This window comes from Ursus maritimus, unplaced genomic scaffold, assembly GCF_017311325.1.
Source record: "Ursus maritimus isolate PB19 unplaced genomic scaffold, ASM1731132v1 scaffold_6, whole genome shotgun sequence".
Taxonomy (NCBI): Eukaryota; Metazoa; Chordata; class Mammalia; order Carnivora; family Ursidae; genus Ursus; species Ursus maritimus.
The window spans coordinates 47,287,942-47,306,306 of record NW_024426774.1 but is presented as its reverse complement, the minus strand read 5'-3'; the positions used below and the strand labels follow the sequence as shown (position 1 = coordinate 47,306,306).

Sequence of the window (18,365 nt, the reverse complement as noted above, 5' to 3'; positions counted from 1 at the left end):
CCAATGCCCCGTACACACACTTTGTCCTCACGGAAGATTGCGTCGACACCTGGGAAACGGCCACTAGGCCGCAAGAAAACTTGGGCGGACTTTTGGGGACCCCCGAGCCACCAGCCGCCCCGCCTCTTCCAGTGGGATTACCTGGCTTGGTCGGGTCTTCGGCGTCATGCTCGAAAATAGCGCTCAAGCCAATCAGTGGAAACTTTGCTTTTCTGGACGGCCGTTCATTGGTTGGTAATGCAGGGCCCGTTCTGTTGTCCATATTGGCTATTGTCGCTGTCAGTCAGGGCCCCTGGGTCGAACCTTGCCCCACTCTTTGTCTGTGTAAGCTCTTGTTGTCTGGGAGAGTGGCGGAGGCGCTGCTGTAGATTGGTCACTGGCAGAAACCTCTGGTCCGTTCCTATTGGCCCGGACGCCGGCGGGCGTCGCTGATTGGTAGGGCCGAGCAATCTGGGTCCTAGTTGGCAGAGCTCTCCGCGGATGGAAGCTCCGGCCGCGGAGTGATGGTGGCGGCAGGGAAGATGGGCCGGGCAGGGACCATGGCGGTGGCGGCAGAAGTGGCAGGGGCGGGGCGCCTGGCGATAGAGGAGGCTGTGGTCTACAGGGGGCTGTAGGTCGAGGCATGGCTCAGGCCAGCAGCGGGAACGGCAGCGAGGAGGCCTGGGGAGCACTTCGCGTGCCGCAACAGCAGGTATCCCAACTGCTCCAAAAGCCTATCACGACAACCATTTATTTCTCTTTCTCCTCTCCTTGTCCCTTCCTTTTGGGGGGTTGGGGAGGAACTCACGTAGCCAAAGATACTGTGAGGTTCCTAAATCTGTCCCTTCTACTCTTTGTCTAAACTTTGTAACGTAGATGCAGTTGACTTTGCCTGCAGCTTCTTAGACCCCCCCCCCCCCATCCCATGGCTGCAGTGGAAGCTTGCAGTGGCTCTCCAGTGACCAAAGACATAATGAGGCCCAAGGAAGCTCCCTCTTTCTTACAACAGTTATTTGTGATGTTTTTCTGTGTGCCTGTTGTCACAACAGAGTCCGGCAGTGTCTTCTCTTGAGGGAGCAATTTGGAGAAGAGCTGGAACCCAGACTGGTGCCCTGGATGCCATCCTTTATCATCCACAGCAATCCCATCTGGTTGGGAGCACTGCTCTGGGTCTCATACGGCCCTTCCTTTACCCTAGGAAGCCTGAGATCCAGGGGTGGAAAGATCCAGCATGGGGGTGGGGAGGCAGACTGTGGTTGGCAGCGAGGATAATGAAAGCATCTTAGCATTGGAAATTACCTTAAACCCCTTACCCATTGTCTGAGACTTTGAGATAGTTCAGACTGCCCCCTGGCTTCTGCCCAAACACTCCCTTAACAGAAAACATCCTGGGGAGCCAGCCTGAGTGTGAGAGAAGTCTCTGTATGCAGAACTGAAATCTACCTCTTTGTATGTCCACACCTTGCATCTTGTTCTCTAGACATATTCCTGTTATTCCAAATCCTCTTCCATGTCAACAGCCCTTCAGATATTTGAACACTGAGGAGTGTTCTCTCTCTCACCATCACTCTTCCCCTCCCCACAGATCTTGAGCTCAACTTGGCTCACAGGGTTGGACTGTGTCCCTGCATGCAGAGGGGGTGGGGGTGGACAGTGCCTGGGGCTGGAATCTCCCTTGGTTCTAAGTGCCTCCTTGCTCCCAGCTTCGAGAGCTCTGCCCAGGAGTGAACAACCAGCCCTACCTCTGTGAGAGTGGTCACTGCTGCGGGGAGACAGGCTGCTGCACCTACTACTATGAGCTCTGGTGTGAGTCTCCAAGGGGGCTGATCTCGGGTCCTTCCGCCCACCCTCCCTTGGGCCTCAGAATTCCAACCTTCATGGACCTTTCTCTGCCTGGGAGGTATCTAAGACCCTCCCTCCTCACCCCTTGCAGGGTTCTGGCTGCTCTGGACTGTCCTCATCCTCTTTAGCTGCTGTTGCGCCTTCCGTCATCGACGAGCTAAACTCCGGCTGCAGCAACAGCAGCGCCAGCGTGAGATCAACTTGTTGGCCTACCATGGGGCATGCCATGGGGCTGGCCCTGTCCCTACCGGTTCACTGCTTGACCTTCGTGAGTGGCTTGAGGCTCTGGGCTCACTGCCAGTGGCCCCTCCCAACCCAGAACCCTGAATCATCCCCACGTTCGCTTTTCAGACATTTCAAAGCACACTTTTCCTAATAGCAAAGATACCACTACCCCACCACTAGTTGCCCCACCAACCATGCCATTCTTTCCTGCAGGCCTCCTCAGCGCTTTCAAACCGCCAGCCTATGAGGATGTGGTTCACCGCCCCGGCACACCGCCGCCTCCTTACGCTGCAGCCTCAGGCTGCCCCTTGACTGCTTCCAGTGACCACACCTGCTGCTCCTCTGCTTCTAGCTGCCCTGCCCACTTCGAGGGAACAAATGTGGAAGGTGTTTCCTCCCACCAGAGTGCATCCCCTCATCAGGAGGGTGAGCCTGGGGCAGGGGTGAGCCCTGCCCCCACACCTCCTTCTTGCCGCTATCGCCGCCTGACTGGTGACTCAGGTATTGAGCTCTGCCCTTGTCCTGACTCCAGCGAGGGCGAGCCAGTCAAGGAGGCTAGGGCTAGTGCCACCCCACCAGATCTGGAGGACCCCTGTGTGCTGCCCCTTGATCCTGTACCCCAGGTATCTCCTGTGGGGCTAGTTTCCTGTGAAGGGGACATCCCATAAACAGTTTTGGGAGGGTGGGTGGATTCGTTGCCCACCAGAAACAGCCCCAGGCCCAAATCCTCAAGTTCTCCTTGGCCTCTCCCTGCCGCCTCAAATCTGCCTGCAAGGGGTGGAGTCCTGAGGAGAGTGGCACTGTCTGGGGGACTGTGCTAGCTCTACCCCCAAAAAACATACACAGGAGCCTTTGATCTCATTAAAGAGATGAGAACCAGCTGCTTGTGAATTTGGGTGCAGTAGTGCTCAACTTGCTGCGTTGCACTTGACATAACTGGATTTGGAGGGGACATGTAATGGCCACTTTCCCACCCTCCTCTGAAGAACAGTAGGCAGCCCTAAGGTCTAGACTGAGCTAAGACCTCTTGGTGAGGCACAGCTGGCAAAAGCAATAGAGTTTGGCATGGTTTCCCAATTTATTTAGAAAAATAGACTCTGAATTCACATTCACCCCAGGGCTATGTGGGATGACAGTAAGGAGACACCTGAGATGAGCTGAGGAGGGTTTGAAGCACTAGTATCTGAGGGCTGGGGGCAGAAGCTAGAGATCTTGTCCTTCTATTCCAGAGTGGGGGCCTGGCACCCCTCTCATTCTCCCCCTTCAGTAGTCTTCAGCCATGGCCAGTAGGACAAGACTGGTCCAGCCTTGGAAAGGGCGGCAGCCCATGCCCCGCCCATCCCGGTCACTGTACTGCTCCCAAAGGAAACCTGTGGCCTGATACTGCCGCCACACATTGCCCACCACATTGGCACGGAGCTCACTGTGGAGCTTGGCAGCCCGGGCCTGGTGGGGACCATCCAGACGTCCATAGTGGTAGAGAGCTCCCAAGGCCAGGTAGTTGACATTGAGCCACACAGCACCCCGCCAGTAGGGAGGATCATGCTCTGAATTGTGCTGGCCATAAAAGGGGCTGGAGGCTGCAAGGGAGCGCAAACCAAAGGGGCTCCAGAGATGGCGGCTGTCAGCTAGAACATCTAGCAGGGGCCCAAGGCGGGAGGAGTTGGGGTCCAGCAGCCGCAGCAGCATGGGAAAAAGACTGACGTAGCCCAAGGCATCCACATACTGTAAGCGAGGGTGGGGCCGGCCCACTACCCGCAGCAGCCCCTGAGGGGGCCGAGGCTTCAGCTGCACTGCTCTTGTGTGGTTCCCAAAGTCTGCAAAGACTCCTAGCTCTGGAGCCCAGTGCAGCTCATCCAGGCTCTCTTCTGCCTCCAGTGATGCAGCCAGAGGGCCCAGCTCCGCAGCTGCCTCAGCCTCTCCCAGCTGCTCTGCCAGCCGCACCAGCACACGGGCTCCCAGCGCCACCCAGCACCGGAGGTCCAGGTGCCGCTCATGGGCTGAAGGGTGTGAAGCCCGGGGATAGTCATCCAGCCCCGAAGGCAGTGTCTTAGGGTTCAACAGGGTTGGCAAGGCAGGGTCCCGGCCCCGCCAGCGATAAGATAGCGGCACTGGCCCTGCCTGGCTCTTATGGAGCCAGGAGAACCAGGCACGCAGACGGGGGAAAGCCCTGCGGAGGAAGGCAAAATCAGCAGGGTCACCACCCTCTAGCATGTGGGCTATCGGCAAAAGCAGGGTTGGGGGGTTGGCATGGGCTGCCCTTTGCACCAGGAATTCTGGGGGCACACGGGCTTGGGCCTCATCCCCCAGCACCTGCTCCCGTCCAATCCAGCCATCAGCATTGAGCAGCCCCAGCCAGTGACCTAGGACCTCCCGGGTAAGGCGGGGATCCCACCGCTGGACCACCAGCTGGTGGAAGCCCTCATCCCAAAGAAAGCCTCGTGGGAAGAATGACCGGGAGGGCACTGCTGTGAAAAGAGGGACAGGTGGAAAGAGGGCTGGGTCCACCTTCTGCTCAGACCCCTCAACCCCCATGTCTGCCAACACCAGACCCTGTCCATAGAAGTAGCCAATCCCACCAAGGAGGCCACTGAGGGCAGCCTGACCCAAAGCCTGCTCCTCAGGGCTCAGGCCCTTCTCCTTCAGTTGAAAAGTCTTCTCAAAGTGCTCTCTAAAGGCTTCAGCATGGCTCTCCAGGGCTTGGGTCAGCAGGCTGCCTGCCAGCTGCTCCAGGGGTTGGCTTCCTCCTCCCCGGGCACTGCCTGATTCAAACACCAACTCCACAGAAAAGGGGACTTTAAGTGTCACCTGTTGTATCAAGAATTGCCCTTGTCCCTGTCCTTGCCTACTTGGGCCTTTGTCCTCCCACTTCAGAGATCCTGGCAAGCCGAGGTAGCGTTCAGGGGAAGCCCCTGGTGGCCGGTGCTGAAACCAGCTATTTAGGCGACTCTTCACCATCTCTGTCAGCAAGGGAAGTCCTGGGTTGGAGGACCAGAAGACATTGTAGCTTGAAGGGAAAAAGATAAATAGGGAAAAATCACTCAGGAGAAAATGGTGAGGATTATAAAGAGAAGTAAGAGGAGACTGGGAGTCAGGATGGAAGGGTCTTAGCAATGCAGGGGACATGGAGCCTGGTGAGAAGGGAAATAACTGGTGGAAAGAAGGTAGAGTGGGGGAGATAGAAATCAGGCTAAGTCAGCATCCATACCACCCCTACCATCACCCCTACATGCTCTCTTCCCCCAGTTACCTGCTATACTTGGGGGCAGTGTCCCCTGGATTGGTTGGTGTCATAAGTGTAAAGCGGAAGTCACCAAGTTCACTGGAGTGCCCACTGATGAATTTCAACTGCCCCTTGGCCCCAACCTCTGGCACTAGGACTTCCTTGCCATCTGTCACCACATAGAAGAACAGGGACACCAAAGGTAGGGCAGAGGTACCTGAGGTCTGGGTGACCAAGGAGGACAGAAAAATGCAGCATTAGATTAGCAGTATCTCTTGAAAATTCAGCCTTACCGAAAGGGGCACCATGCAGGAGCAACACGGTAAACATACATCTATGGTGTTAAGGGTCAGGGAGGGTAAGCACCCAGCGAGATGAGGTATAGAACTTTGCACAGGGTTCTCTGGGAAATAATAGAGTGCTTTTGTGTCATGTACTATCCTAAGAATTCTACACATAATTTTCTTTCATTTTTACAATCCTGAGTTAAGTTCTATTTTTATCTCCATTTTGCAGACAACGAAACCATGGCTCATGGATAGTCAATGGAGATGGTCAGACAGACAAACGTTTAAGGCAGGCAGCCAGACTCAGAGCCCCTGCTCTTAACTGCCACATCATACTGCATTTGCTGGCAGCAAAGAAAGGGTGGAGGGAGTCTGGGCTGGGGGAAGGGTGTCCTGAGGCCCTGACCTGAGGCTCTACAGTCACTCTCCAGCTCCAGTCCCCTCCGTGCTGACCCCCAGGCCTCTTGACGAACTCAGTGGTGAGCCTTAAGGCCCCATCCTGGATGTGTTGCCGCCCGAAGGAGAGACCGTCGTGGAACTCCCAGCCATAGGGACCCACGCCGTCCCCCTGCTCACACGTGTGCCTGAGCTTAGGGGTCCCTGGGGTGGCGCCCTGCTGCGCCCACATCAGTCCTGGGGGTAGAATGGCCACGTAAGTCAAAGAGCAGGGGAGCTGTCCCTCTGGGTCTCCGAGAATTTCAGGGTCATCCCTCCTCATAACTCTCCTGAACCACACCCCTCCCCACTCTTGCTCTGGCATGAAGCTGGGGCTCCCACATTAAAAGTCCGCCTGCCTACCCGCCCGCCCCGAGGCCCAGTTACCGGTGAGAAGGGGCTTCGGGCTGCGTGTCTTCATGCCGAAGTAAACATGAGGGCGGTAGGTGCCCCAGAAGAGGTCCGGGGCCACGGCGGGGCTGGAAGAGTCGGGAGGCAGTGCCGGGGGCGCGGAGTGCAGTGTGACCGCCCGCCGCGCACGGTGCCACGCCAGGAGCCAGCACCCTGACAGGCCCAGGGCCAGAGACAGGACCACGACGCCCAGAGCCGCTCTCCACGCAGAGCCACGGGCCTCGCCGCTCCGTCGTGCGGGGCCGCCCCGAGCCGCCCTTTCAGTTGTCCGCGCTCCGTCTGCCGGCGCTCCGCGGCGCCGCCGCTCGCCCCGAGCCATCCTAGCACGGAGGTCGGCGTTGCGGGAGCTCGGAGAAGCGGCAATGGAGCCCGGGTCCTGCTTGCGCGCGGCGCCCCGGGGGCCACAGACCTGTCAGCCGCACCGGCCGGCCCGCGCCTCCCGCTCCGCTTCCGCCTCCTGCCGGAAGTCCCACCCCGCCACGTCAGATTAAGTCTCCGAGTCCGGACCCGCCGCCAACGGCGTGGCAAAGGGCTGGTTGTCTCCGGCTCTAGGGTTAACGTTTCTTTGGCGTCCCGCGGATTTCACAGGGTAGGAGAAAAAAGTAATCTCACATTGTTTTTTTTTTTTCCCAAATGACTATATATTAAGAACCTGAGACGCCATCTGAGTGTTTTACATTTAACCGCCCCGATCAGGTGGCTGAAAAGTGGCACAGGAAGCTCAAGTAACTTGGCCCTGGCCACAGAGCCAGGGAGTGGCTAGCTTGGAGCCCAGGTGTATCCGAAACAGACTGGATCACTTTGCCAACTCCCGTGCTTTCTTTCCTACTTAAGTGGAGCGTGCCAGAGTGGACCCAAGAGGAAGCCTGAGATGTGTTCCAACAGTGTCTTTAAGCGACCCTCTGACTTTAGACAAGTCAGATCTCAGTCTAGAATTCTTTATCTAGATGAACCATAATGGATCATAATGGTGGTGCATGCACTTTAAAGAATGCATTTTACTCCCTCTTTTATACAACCCAGAAAGCAAGGAAGCTTAGAGGAAGGATCAAGTATATCCAGGTCAGGGAAGTCTGTAGGGAGGAAGTGGCATCTGCACCTCGGGTAGACTTAGGAGAGTTAACATTACAATTACTGGTGGTTCAGAAAAGCAACTTGGGGGGCGCCTGGGTGGCACAGCGGTTAAGTGTCTGCCTTCGGCTCAGGGCGTGATCCTGGCGTTATGGGATCGAGCCCCACATCAGGCTCCTCTGCTATGAGCCTGCTTCTTCCTCTCTCACTCCCCCTGCTTGTGTTCCCTCTCTCGCTGGCTGTCTCTATCTCTGTCGAATAAATAAATCAAATCTTAAAAAAAAGAAAAAAGAAAAAAGAAAGCAGCTTGGATTATTACTTGCTTCTTACCAACAGCTTGGCATAAAAGGTATTTTCATAAAGTACAAGTCCCTATCATCCTTTAAAAAACCCTACTCAGGGGTGCCTGAGTGGCTCGGCCGTTAGGCATCTGCCTTCACCTTGGGTGGTGGTCCCAGCATCCGGGGATCGAGCCCTGGGTCGGGCTCCCTGCTCCACGGGAAGCCTGCTTCCCCCTATCACACTCCCCTTGCTTGTGTTCCCTCTTTCGCTGTCAAATCAATAAAATATTTAAAAAAATAAATAAAAAAACCCTACTCAACACTATTATGCTACTCTAGCTTTTATCATACCTCCCATCCAAACTCACTATATAAAATACTATATGTTGCATGTCCACTTTGTTTTGCTATATCTGATATCTGACGGCCCCCATAGACTTTTTGCTCTTTCAACAATCACCTTCTGACCAATCCCAATAGTCACTCCTGTCTTTCTTGCTACCATTGCATCTAGTTCATATCTCTATTGTAGCACTTACTACATACGTGGGTTTCATTATTCATCTTTGTATGCCAGTACTAATCAAAGTTACAGGTACAAGGTAGATAGTAAATATTTATAAATTCAACACGTTTATTGCACACTGTGTATCAGGCAATATGCAAAGTGCTGGGGACACAGAGAAAACAGCCCCAACCTCAAGTTCACAGTGCCAGCATTCAATCTATGTTTACAGCAATGTTTGAACCATCCCCATTTTTACAGATGAGGAGAGTGGTAAAATCTGGCCAGAGATAACAGCCTGTTAACCATCGAGCTAGAGAACTAAAAATCTAAGCTGTCGGTATCCTTTCGGCTATACCATAAGGCCTCTTAGACAACATGTATTATGCTTCCAGTAATGTTCTAGGCGCTTTACAGATATCAACTCATTTAATCCTCTCAACAGTCCTAGGAGATAGGTATTATTATCCCCGATTTACTAGTGAGGAAACAGGCACTGAGACTAAGTAATTTTTCCACAGTCACAGAGCTACTTAGGGACAATGTTAGGATTTCAACCCCAGGAATTCTGGCTCTTTACTACACCGTTCTCCCTCCTGGTAGGTTGTTTTTTGATAGTTTCTTTTTTAAAGGGGGAGGGGGGAAAAAACAGCTCTTGAAGATAGCACTCTTTAAAGCAGAGCAGCAGTGTAGCAACGCTGTAGCAAAGTCATGGAAAATGTATCTGGCAAAGGACATAGCAGCCAGTGCTAGAGATCCTTTATTGCCTAGCTAAGCGTTCTCAAGTTCTCTAAACCAGTAGCCATCAACCATTTTTTCCTACAACCTGTGGTAAGAAATAATTCTACACTGCAACCAAGGATATAGATAGATAGATAGATAGATAGATAGATAGATAGATATGTATATATACACTTTCTATTTTATTTACATATATTCATGATTATAGGCTAAAAACTTAAATTTCTTAAAAGAATACTTCCCATTCCCTGTGCCATGCCCTCTGATACTTTTTTTCTTTTTTACTTTGTTTTTTAAAGGATGATTTATCCCCCTAAATTGATTTCATGATCCACACTAATGGGTGGTAACCCAGTATGAAAAACACGTTAGGCACAGTGTGACACAAGTAGTAACAGGACATAAAAACAGTGATGTACTTTGAAAGATAAAGTTAAGCAGCAGCAAAAAATGATCAGAAAAAAGGAGACTGGGTGGGAGAATACAATGATACAGTTAAATGAATGGGAATGGAGAAAACATTTCAGAAGCTTCTGTTTCAGACAGAATATTCTGAACTTACTGACTGGATAGACAAGGAAAGGGAGAAGGCAGAACCAGAGATAATGCTGTGGTTTCCAGCCCCGGTGGCAGAGCAGATTAAGTGCCTTTAAAAGGAATGGGAAATTTAGGGGAAGAGGCAAGTATATGTGTATGTAAGATTGTCAATTCTATTTTGGACAAAGAGTGTTGTGGAATTTGGAGGAAATCGGTAGTATGTAACCTGACTATAGCACAGCAGTTGAGATTAGAGCCAAACAAAAATGTAGGGTTTAATCCGAGAGGGTAGTTCAAGTTATGATAGAGAATAAGATAACCCAGAAATAGAGAAGAAAATGAAGGATGAGAGCACTACACTTTTATGGTTAAAAGGAAAAAGACCCAAGAGGAAGAGAAGTTCCACAAGGGAGTGAATTAAAAGTGGCAGATGCTACTGAGATGGAAAGACCGGGACCGAGAAAAACAGCACTGGATTTGGCTGATAAGAGTTAGAAGTACCTTGAGTGAGTGATGGGAGAAGCCAAATTCAAAAGGGTTAAGCACAGGACGATGGTAAGAAAGTGAAATAAACTCAAGTTTGTCCAGACCCCTATCTGATCGTGTCTCCTTCCAGAAACATTGGTTGTATCAGTAATCAGAGGGTCCTCTCTCTCTCTCTCTCTCTTTTTTTTTTTTTTGGCGCTTCGTGTCCCTCCAGATGGTGATTCGAGTGATGAAGTCTCTCAAACTCTTCTCAGGTAGGTATCCTAGCAATCCCAAGCTAAAATCTGCTTGTTGGGCTCTTCTGCGCTGTCAGCGCCCGCTACCAGCGCCGGGCTTGTCCCCGCTCCCCGCCGTAGCCCTGGCCTGGATGTGCGAGGCAAAGGCTATGAGCATTTCCTGGGCGGTGAGGTGAGCGCCACGCATAATCAGGCGATGCCCGTCTCCTGGGTAAGAAACAAACGATTCAGGGACCGGGAGGACAGCGGGGCCGGGACTGAGGACGCGCGGGCTGCCTGGCACCCCTCCCGTCCGCCTCCCCACCCGAGCCCACCGAACAGTACGTCCACGCAGGGCTCGGAGCCGTCGTGCCTCACGTCCGCAATCACCGAGCAACTGAGGTTGGTGGAACGGACCTTCTCGCTGCTCACCGCCTGGAGGAAGGTCCTGCGGAGGGAAAACTGCTTGAGCGCCCGGCCGAAGGGGCTAGAGCCCCGGCGGGAGGAAGACGCGGCCCCTTTCCGTCCCCACTCCTTCCCCCTCGTACCTCGTTGACTCCACATTCTTCTCGAAGGGGCAGAATTGAACTCGAACCTGCTTCACAGACCGTAGGCCGAGCCGAGCCAAGGACGCCGCCATGGTGACCTCCGCCCCGGAAGGTCTCGTGCGGCCGGAAGTGTCCTCTACCGCCGCGCTCCCCTCCCTTCCCCTGGCTGCAGCTCTCCGACCCTCCGACTCCCGCGCCAGCGTTCCGTGGTGCCTGCCCCCAGCCGCCCTGGGCGGGCTCCCCAGCCGAGAGGAAGAGGTGCTAGAGCCCCAGCAGGGAGGGAGGTGGTTTCCACACAGGGTATGGAGGGCCCCAAAGTAAGCGGTCAGTAAATACTTATCATTAATAGTCCTCTTGTACCACGGTGAAGACAATAAATAGTGCAAAAACCGTTGCGCCAGGCTCTAATAAGACGTCCCTCTTCTGCAGTCTTTACCCCTTCCCTACGCTGTACGTTGCTGTGCCAGATCTAGGTTAACACCATCTTAAGCCTGGTCCCTTCGGTGAGGGCACTACCATGGCAGGGATTATACAGCTACCGGGGGTAAACCCTACTCAGGTAACTGAAGATTAAACATGCTGAACTCTGAGTAACCAAAGTTTAAACGTGAAGGTCCTTTAGCCCAGTATTCTTAAGTGACTGAAAATAGTTACAAGATGGGGAGCATAGGGTAATACAACCCTCCGGACTGATCCAAGCGTAGAAATGCCTATTCCACCTTTGTGGTTCCTGATGAACTAACTTTGTGTTTAGCCTGGCTCCTGGGACTTCAGAGGAAGTGGCAAACTAGTCTCTCAGCTTTCTATTGCTTTTTCTTTTTGCCTTTCCCCTGGGATCCAACCCTATGGCCCTTCTCCCAGCGCCTAGCCCTGAGAGGTCTTCACTGTTGGGGAACTAGGCCTGAGCCTCCCGCAGATGCTGACCTTCAGGTTCCAGGCTGTGGTTTGGCCCTTTACTCTGGATGGCAGGCACTGGAGTAATCTTGGATGCTTTGCTTGTAAGTCCAGGCTCTGCGTAGCTTGTGGTTCTCAGGTAGCCTTTCTTCTAAGCTCCCAAATGTAGGCTTCATTGATATACAGTTCTAAATGTCTGGGCTTTTCCAGCCAGGCATAGGGAGCTCTGACTTTCTGGCTCCTGGTCCCACTCTCCTTAGGATTCAGGACTGATCCCCAGGCAGGAAAGAAAAGGCAAGTGCCAGCGGGGGCGCTGGTGCTGCCTCAGGGCAAGCCAGGCCTGCTGATTTCCCACCAGGTAAGCCTCTGGGCTAGGTCCCCCACCCCGTAGTGTGCTTAGCAGCTGAGCTGTCTGCGCTGGGGGTGCTCCAGGCCGAAGAGGGGGCTCCAAGCTTTCCAGGTTGTTGAGACTGCTGCTGGACAATTCCATGGACTGCACCTCATTGCATGTACCTGGGAAGGCAGGAGTGGAAGACAGGCAGTGGGCAGGAGGAAGGGGTTTGACCACTATTGACAACCACACGAGGTCACTGATGAGGATGGGAGGTAGGGCACACAAAGTAGCCAGGGGCAGGGCAAAGAGAGCCTAGAGTTGGGGAAGAGTGACTCACAGCAACACGGAGGCCTCCTCTGGACTTCAGGCTTGGGCAGGGGCTGCTGGAATAGACACATCAGGGCCCCATCCAGCCTCTGGAAGATGTTGAGCGAGAGTAGAGTCTGGCGAAGTTCGGGGGACAGGCCCCACTGCTCCTCCTCCAGCAACTGAGGGACCACTCCAAAGTCTTGTCTGAGCTGCAGCGCCCCCTGCAGGCTGAATGAAGGCCAAGGTACAATGTGGCCACCTGCCTCTACTGCCTCTCTAAACTGCTCTGCCCCACCTATCCCCTCCCGTTTTCCAGTTCCATTCAGCCCTCTGCCATTGCCTCCTTTTCTTCACACCTGAACCGGATCCCATGCGTAAGGATGTGGTCAAGCCAGGCATCCAGGATGGCTGTCAGTGCCTGGCCAAGGGCAGGGGCCTGGGCTTGGGGTGGCAATCCCTGCAATCCTTGCAATACAGGCTCCAGTACGGTGCGAACCACCAACCCAGCATACTCACTAGGAATTCTGGGCAGTTCTAGAGTGAGAGAAGAGAAAGGACAGGATATGAGGCCATGGAGATCCACTGACCCCCAACAGAGTGTTTGGGGGAAGATGATATGATTTGCAGGGGCAGAGAAGGCGAGGACGAGGGCAGAGACAGAGGAGTGGACCCAGGATTTGGAGAGATCAGGAGACCATTACCCCTGGGAACTATGGAAGGGGATGCTGGGAAGAGGAGTTACCAGGAGAGAGGTGATGCCGCCAGTACCGACCCCGTGGCATGTAGAGTTCGAAGCCCTGTGTGGCTTGTTTATGACATTCTTGAAAAAAGAGATTTAGTGACTCTTCAGGCAGGAGCTGTGGAGATACGGAGAAAGTAAAAGGGGCTTATCTATTAGGGACTTGCCAAGTTATGATGTTCTTCTAAATCTGAGGTGTTTAACCTGGCTTCCATAAAGCCCCGGAACAGAATTGTAAGCATAATTCTGTGGGCTTGGGCGGTTCTGAGGAGAGATTCCCTAGCTCTTATTGGGTTTTCCTAAAGGCGTGGACCCAGAAAAGATTATAGACAATTGCCATAGGATTACCCTGCTCTCCTCAGCTTGGTTCAGCATCTAGACATCCTCCAGGTTAATTTTACTCTGTAGGAACATCAATAGGACAAAAAGAGGGAGACACCCTCACCACTACGAATGTTCCAAAGCAACTGCTAGAGAGAGGGGTCTACACAATCTACAAACAGGCAGAGGCTGAAGAGAGGGGGGAGTACGTGATCTTCCATCATCTATGAAAGGAAGGCAGGAACTATACGCAGACCAGGAGCAATGACTGTAACTTTCTGAGATTCAGGAACCTTTGGAATGTCCTTACACTGAATGTTTTTTACACCCTACTTCCATTTCCCCAGAGTAGTGTAACCTATAGAGCAGGAAAAGCCCATGTGCTGGTTTAGTTTCTGTGCTTCGATAGGTTATCTTTTTGGAATGGGAGAGCAAAAAAGAGGGGTGTCTCAGCCCATCTTGGAGAGGAACCCCAAGAAGCAGGTAATGTGGTAGCTCTGTCAAGACAAGGTGACTGAATGCCTGTTATTCTGAAGAGAGGAAGGGGCCTGGGGGTCGGACGGAGGGGAGAGGGGAGTGGAGCTCATGTGGCTCCTGGTACATATCGTGACAACAGCCTATCCTAAATCCAAATTCTTCCTCTCTTCTGAAAACCAAAACTCCCTCTTATTTATGCCAAGGAAATTACCCTTTTGTCAAATGACATTTGTTAGGAATCTCCCTGCACTCAACACTGAGGAAACACAAGGTCATACTATGAAATGTCTTTCTGTCTGGGATGTTACAGTCCAGTTGGGGAGAGAACTCACAACGTCTGATTCTTCTTTCCCATCCCAGTGCCATATACGGTGGAATGCCCAGAGCAGATACCCAACAGTGCAATCACCAGGCAGAGGAACATGGCACACAGAGTCCTTCCCACAATGGTTAGTTCACATGGTAGGCACATCGTCCCTATCCCTGTTCTCATGACTACCCGGAGCTGGACGCTTCCCTTATGTCTCCTCACCTCCCAAGCTGACCACTACAGCTGGATCGGACTCTATCACGGTCTCCACTGTTCCCCTCTGCTCTTCCCACGGCTTTCCATCACTCATGAGACAAAGCCCAAATTCTGTGGGCTGGTGTTCAGTGCCCTCCACAGTTTTATGCCAACCTGCTTTCTCCTCCACAGTCCCCCACCCAACCTTAGACAAAAGTGTGTGTGCACACGCATACACACACACAGAGTTTCTGCCTTGGTCAGGTCATCTTCCCACTACACCCTCAAGGAACTATGAACTGCCCACCTCCAGTAACCCCTGCCACTTGTCTGAGGCTGCCTAGCCACCAGCTCGAGCCACAGACCCTGTATGGAGCTTCTGTAACGACATGCCTGCTGTGGCCTTCCTTCCTCAGTTCCCATGGCCATCACTGTCCAACATCCTCATAAGGAGCCTGCTCTGGGGTATGTTGAGTTGAAGGAGGCAGCAATAAATTGAGGTGGAACAGGCAGATGCAGATGGTAGATTACGGCTAAACTGTGTGGGGGGGGGGGAGGCACATGCATAGCACCAAGGCACTGTGGGTAAGCAGGAATGTGGAAAGAAAAGGAGCAAAAGGGCAAAGCCTGAACTCTATAGCCTTGCCCCTACTCAGGGGAGAGGAAAAACTTGTGCAGGAAGAGAAAACGAAAAAACAGAAACATCTTCCGTAGTAGGAACAGGTACTGTGCAAAATGGGGAAAAATTAAAATAGAAGTATAATAATTTTATTTATCAGTTTGGAAGAAAATAAAATATTAGAAGACAGACAAGAGTGGATGAAGGTTATCACTGTGGAACAGGAATCAGAGGTGGGGTGGGGGCAATTAAAGTGTTATTTTTTTCATTAGAAGCCTTCTAAAATAATATCCTATTTCACTTTCAAACTATGGACATGTATTACTTTAATAAAAGTGTAAATGATACACGTAGAGAAGAGAAGAAACATCATCTCAACGCTAGTAAGTAAAAGGAGGGGCCCCTAGGTGGTTAAGTGGCTGACTTCGGCTCAGGTCATGACCTTGGGTCCTGGGATCCAGCCTCTCCACCCCCACTGCTGTGCGCTCAGCAGGGAGTCTGCTTCTCCCTCTCCCTCTGCGTCTCCCCACAAGAGAGCTCGTGCTCTCTCTCTCAAATAAATAAATAAAAGCTTTTTAGAAAAAGCTAGTAGGTAAAAGGAAAGATTCAATCATTTATCTTGCTTTTTCTCTACAAAATATACTTCAAAGTAACCAAGTAATTAATGAGGGCAAATTTCCTTTATAGGAGTAAATCAACTAATAAATGAAGATGTGATAGAATTGGAATATCACCACTTTGCACCCCCTAATGAAAGAATGGATTTAGGCAGTGATCATCAGTGGCTGTTAACATCACAAAATGAGAGCCTGACATATAGATGAAACAAAATTGACCATGAGTTGATAATTGTTAAAGCCTCAGTGGTAGGAATATGGGGTTCCATTATACTCTACTCTCTAATTTTGTATATGTTTGAAGTTTTCCATAACAAGCTAAGGAAAGAGAGAACAAAAAATGAACAGAGCAAGAGAAGATAAATTCAGCAGAGACTCCAAGGAGATTCCAAGTCACTGGAATGTTCCACAACCACCACCACCACCACCCCAACCCCAAAACTGGGCACAGAACTGACTCTTAAACTGCCACTGTCAGGGCCCCTGCTCTTCTCACCTGGATCTGTGCAGTTAGTTTCTGGATCTCTAGGCCCAGCTGCTGCTCCACTTCCAGGACCAAACTTTCCTCTGAGGCCAGTCTAGACAGAGCTTCTGCCTTGTGCAATAGAGGCTTTGGCAGAAATAGGAAGTGAGATTTGAGCCCAGCCCAGGCTGCTCCCCTTCCCACTTGCTAGCTACTCACAGGTAAGTTCTTCTGGATCAGGACCAGCAAGGAACCTGGGGCCCACACTGCCAGATGCTGCTGAATTTTGCCCAAAAACCAGACCAAAGTGGTCTGCAGGGTACAGAGCCCCAGAGCAAGTGGTGCAGGACCTGGGGAGAGGAGGATGGAGTATCTGAGGAGTCAGAGAACCCCCCTGGGAGGAGGCGGGCTTCAGAACAGAGTAAAAGAATAAAGGGGACATCTTGAACTGTTCTGTTCCTCCATCCCCAGCACCTCGTCTCACCTGGAGGCTGACAGAGGAGCAGCCCTGACCTGGGTTCTCGAAGGGCATCCAAGAGAGGAGGGAAGAGCTGTTGCAAAAGTTCAGTGGTATGAGAGGATGAGGGAAGGCTGCTCTGATCTTCACCAGCAGATCCCAAGGCCTGGCAGAAGCCTGAGGATGAGGGATACGGTTTGATGAGGAAGGGGCAGTCTGGGGCTGTTTCACTCCCGATGCCCCTTTCTTCTCACCTTGGTCCCAGCTCCAGGTAAGAGACTGATGAAATAGGTTGCGGCACAAAGAAGCCAACTCCTTCTCACACTCCTGAGGCAGGGATGCTAGTGGGAGAAATGGCTCTGGAGCCTGAAAAGAAGGCCTCTCTTTTCCAGAACGACTGCTCATTCAATGATGGGGGAAGAGGGGAGGCTTCCACCAAGACTCAAGACTTGAGTGGAAAGCAAGACTGGTCTTGAAAGCCCAGATGCTATAGCCTGTCGGGTGGGGAGGAGGCTTGGGGGGAGGTGGGAGTAAGGGGTGGGGGTGACCGTGTTCATTATATAGGGCCTGCTTTTGCAGTCTGGCTGGCAGGGGAGTGACATGACTAGGGAGAAGAAAGAGACCCCAGTCTTCCCAAATGCCCACCCAGGCCCATCACTCACCCTGACCCAGTGCCTGACTCAGCTGTTGTGCCGCTGCCCTGCGGTCCCTCCAGGGTCCTAGACTTAGTTCCAGACTCTGCGCACAAGCTGCCCACAGCAGGGTCCAGTACCGGCTCCACAGGGCTCCAGCCCCTTCAAGCCCCAGTCCACTGCTGGCTGAATCCGCCACGCCCCCCAGCAGCCCCAGCAGCCCGGGCAGCAGCTCCCGCTCCTCTTGGCACCGACTGCGGAGCTGATCCCGCAAGCCCGGTCCCTTGAGCGCCTCATCTAGCTGACCTGCCACCTGGCAACCCCGCTCCCCCGTCAGGAGGTGGAGCACACGGGCCGGCGGGAAAGGGCGCGCTGCCCCGGGGACATGGCTCAAGGCTTTTCCCTGCAGCTGGTGGTAGGCGGGAAGCGCCAGCAGCGCGTCGGCAAGTTGGGAGGACAAGCCAGGGCTGGCCGGCTCCCGACCCAGAGCCCGAAGCTGCATCTCGATGGCAGCCTCCAAGCGCTGAGCGGCCAGTCCGACGGGGCGCGCCAGCAGAAGCGGTATGGGAGTCTCCCGTAGGCCGATTCGCAGGACAGCCCCTCGAGAAGAGTGCGGTAGCAGGTCGCCGCACAGCTGAGGCAAGGGGCCGGCGCCGGAGACTGGCGCGCTGGGACTCAGGATCCTCAGGAGGCGCACGACCGCCTGTAGGTAGCGGGCGCAGTCTCGGGCTTGGAGGAGCTGCTCCCGCTCGCGAAGCAGCCGCAGCAACACGGTCCGGAGACGCTGCAGCGCGGGAGGGATCGGGCGGCCGGCTGCCGGCTCCCGCCACCAGTCCGCGGCGCCCTCCTCGCGGTGCTCTCCCGCGTCCGCCGGCGCCGCCCACCACGGCCGCCCTCCCCGAGCTCCACCGGGCCGCGGCTCCAGGCAGGGGATGCTCCCGGTAGCCGGCAGCCACGGCCAGCCACCAAAGTCTCCGCGGAGAGTCCCCGCCGGCCTTCTCTCCCACTGCTCCTCCACAGCGCCTACGGGTTGCGCCCTCAATGGCGGCACGGTAGCGAGCGGAGGCAGAAGGCCACCAGAGGGAGACGCCTGGGCCATGGGGCGCCGTGTCCGGAACGAACCTAACGATTCCCACTTCCCCGCACTGCCCAACGCCCGCCGCCGCCGGGACTCCGCCCCGTCCCAAGAGCCGTCATCGCTAGCCCGAGAGC

The 18,365-nt window shown here is 53.5% G+C and overlaps 5 protein-coding genes across 5 annotated transcripts in view; 1 reads left to right on the top strand and 4 right to left on the bottom strand.

Moving 5' to 3' along the window:
• The window catches only part of RTKN (rhotekin), a 30,008-nt gene extending 29,679 nt beyond the window's left edge, over positions 1–329 (bottom strand). Inside the window, exon 1 of the mRNA XM_040623285.1 lies at positions 142–329. The gene's annotated coding sequence lies outside the window, so the exon portion shown is untranslated. The remainder of the gene's footprint in view (positions 1–141) is intronic.
• Positions 330–469: 140 nt separating this feature from the next.
• Positions 470–2,925, top strand: WBP1 (WW domain binding protein 1). Its single transcript, XM_008700497.2, has 4 exons — positions 470–691; positions 1,683–1,785; positions 1,913–2,089; positions 2,260–2,925. The coding sequence occupies exons 1-4, from the start codon at positions 623–625 to the stop codon at positions 2,712–2,714; spliced, it is 804 nt and encodes a 267-aa protein (XP_008698719.2). The 5' UTR covers positions 470–622; the 3' UTR covers positions 2,715–2,925.
• A 186-nt stretch (positions 2,926–3,111) lies between these two features.
• On the bottom strand, positions 3,112–6,859 carry MOGS (mannosyl-oligosaccharide glucosidase). Its single transcript, XM_008700022.2, has 4 exons — positions 6,379–6,859; positions 5,963–6,189; positions 5,297–5,493; positions 3,112–5,053 (listed from the first exon to the last, which is right to left on the bottom strand). The coding sequence occupies exons 1-4, from the start codon at positions 6,719–6,721 to the stop codon at positions 3,310–3,312; spliced, it is 2,511 nt and encodes an 836-aa protein (XP_008698244.2). The 5' UTR covers positions 6,722–6,859; the 3' UTR covers positions 3,112–3,309.
• A 1,509-nt stretch (positions 6,860–8,368) lies between these two features.
• On the bottom strand, positions 8,369–11,028 carry MRPL53 (mitochondrial ribosomal protein L53). Its single transcript, XM_008700024.2, has 3 exons — positions 10,787–11,028; positions 10,574–10,686; positions 8,369–10,466 (listed from the first exon to the last, which is right to left on the bottom strand). The coding sequence occupies exons 1-3, from the start codon at positions 10,876–10,878 to the stop codon at positions 10,333–10,335; spliced, it is 339 nt and encodes a 112-aa protein (XP_008698246.1). The 5' UTR covers positions 10,879–11,028; the 3' UTR covers positions 8,369–10,332.
• Positions 11,029–11,778: 750 nt separating this feature from the next.
• Positions 11,779–18,296, bottom strand: CCDC142 (coiled-coil domain containing 142). Its single transcript, XM_008700498.2, has 9 exons — positions 17,184–18,296; positions 16,776–16,862; positions 16,549–16,698; positions 16,284–16,414; positions 16,098–16,211; positions 13,066–13,180; positions 12,680–12,857; positions 12,352–12,551; positions 11,779–12,193 (listed from the first exon to the last, which is right to left on the bottom strand). Exons 1-9 carry the CDS (start codon positions 18,250–18,252, stop codon positions 11,937–11,939), a joined length of 2,301 nt encoding a protein of 766 aa, XP_008698720.2. The 5' UTR covers positions 18,253–18,296; the 3' UTR covers positions 11,779–11,936.
• Positions 18,297–18,365: the final 69 nt, after the last annotated feature.

Bases quoted from the DNA above. Each gene is read 5' to 3' on its own strand.
- WBP1 (XM_008700497.2), top strand. From the start codon at position 623: ATGGCTCAGGCCAGCAGCGGGAACGGCAGCGAGGAGGCCTGGGGAGCA. The intron at 692-1,682 runs GTATCCCAACTG...CCTTGCTCCCAG, and splicing joins TTCGCGTGCCGCAACAGCAG to CTTCGAGAGCTCTGCCCAGG. The intron at 1,786-1,912 runs GTGAGTCTCCAA...CACCCCTTGCAG, and splicing joins CTACTACTATGAGCTCTGGT to GGTTCTGGCTGCTCTGGACT.
- MOGS (XM_008700022.2), bottom strand. From the start codon at position 6,721: ATGGCTCGGGGCGAGCGGCGGCGCCGCGGAGCGCCGGCAGACGGAGCG. The intron at 6,190-6,378 runs GTAACTGGGCCT...TTCTACCCCCAG, and splicing joins CCCGAAGCCCCTTCTCACCG to GACTGATGTGGGCGCAGCAG. The intron at 5,494-5,962 runs GTCAGGGCCTCA...TTGGTCACCCAG, and splicing joins GAGTGACTGTAGAGCCTCAG to ACCTCAGGTACCTCTGCCCT.
- MRPL53 (XM_008700024.2), bottom strand. From the start codon at position 10,878: ATGGCGGCGTCCTTGGCTCGGCTCGGCCTACGGTCTGTGAAGCAGGTT. The intron at 10,687-10,786 runs GTACGAGGGGGA...TTCCCTCCGCAG, and splicing joins AAGAATGTGGAGTCAACGAG to GACCTTCCTCCAGGCGGTGA. The intron at 10,467-10,573 runs GTGGGCTCGGGT...TTTCTTACCCAG, and splicing joins CTGCGTGGACGTACTGTTCG to GAGACGGGCATCGCCTGATT.
- CCDC142 (XM_008700498.2), bottom strand. From the start codon at position 18,252: ATGGCCCAGGCGTCTCCCTCTGGTGGCCTTCTGCCTCCGCTCGCTACC. The intron at 16,415-16,548 runs GTGAGACGAGGT...TCCTCTCCCCAG, and splicing joins GCTCCTCTGTCAGCCTCCAG to GTCCTGCACCACTTGCTCTG. The intron at 13,181-16,097 runs GTGAGAAGAGCA...GTATCTCCACAG, and splicing joins AACTAACTGCACAGATCCAG to CTCCTGCCTGAAGAGTCACT.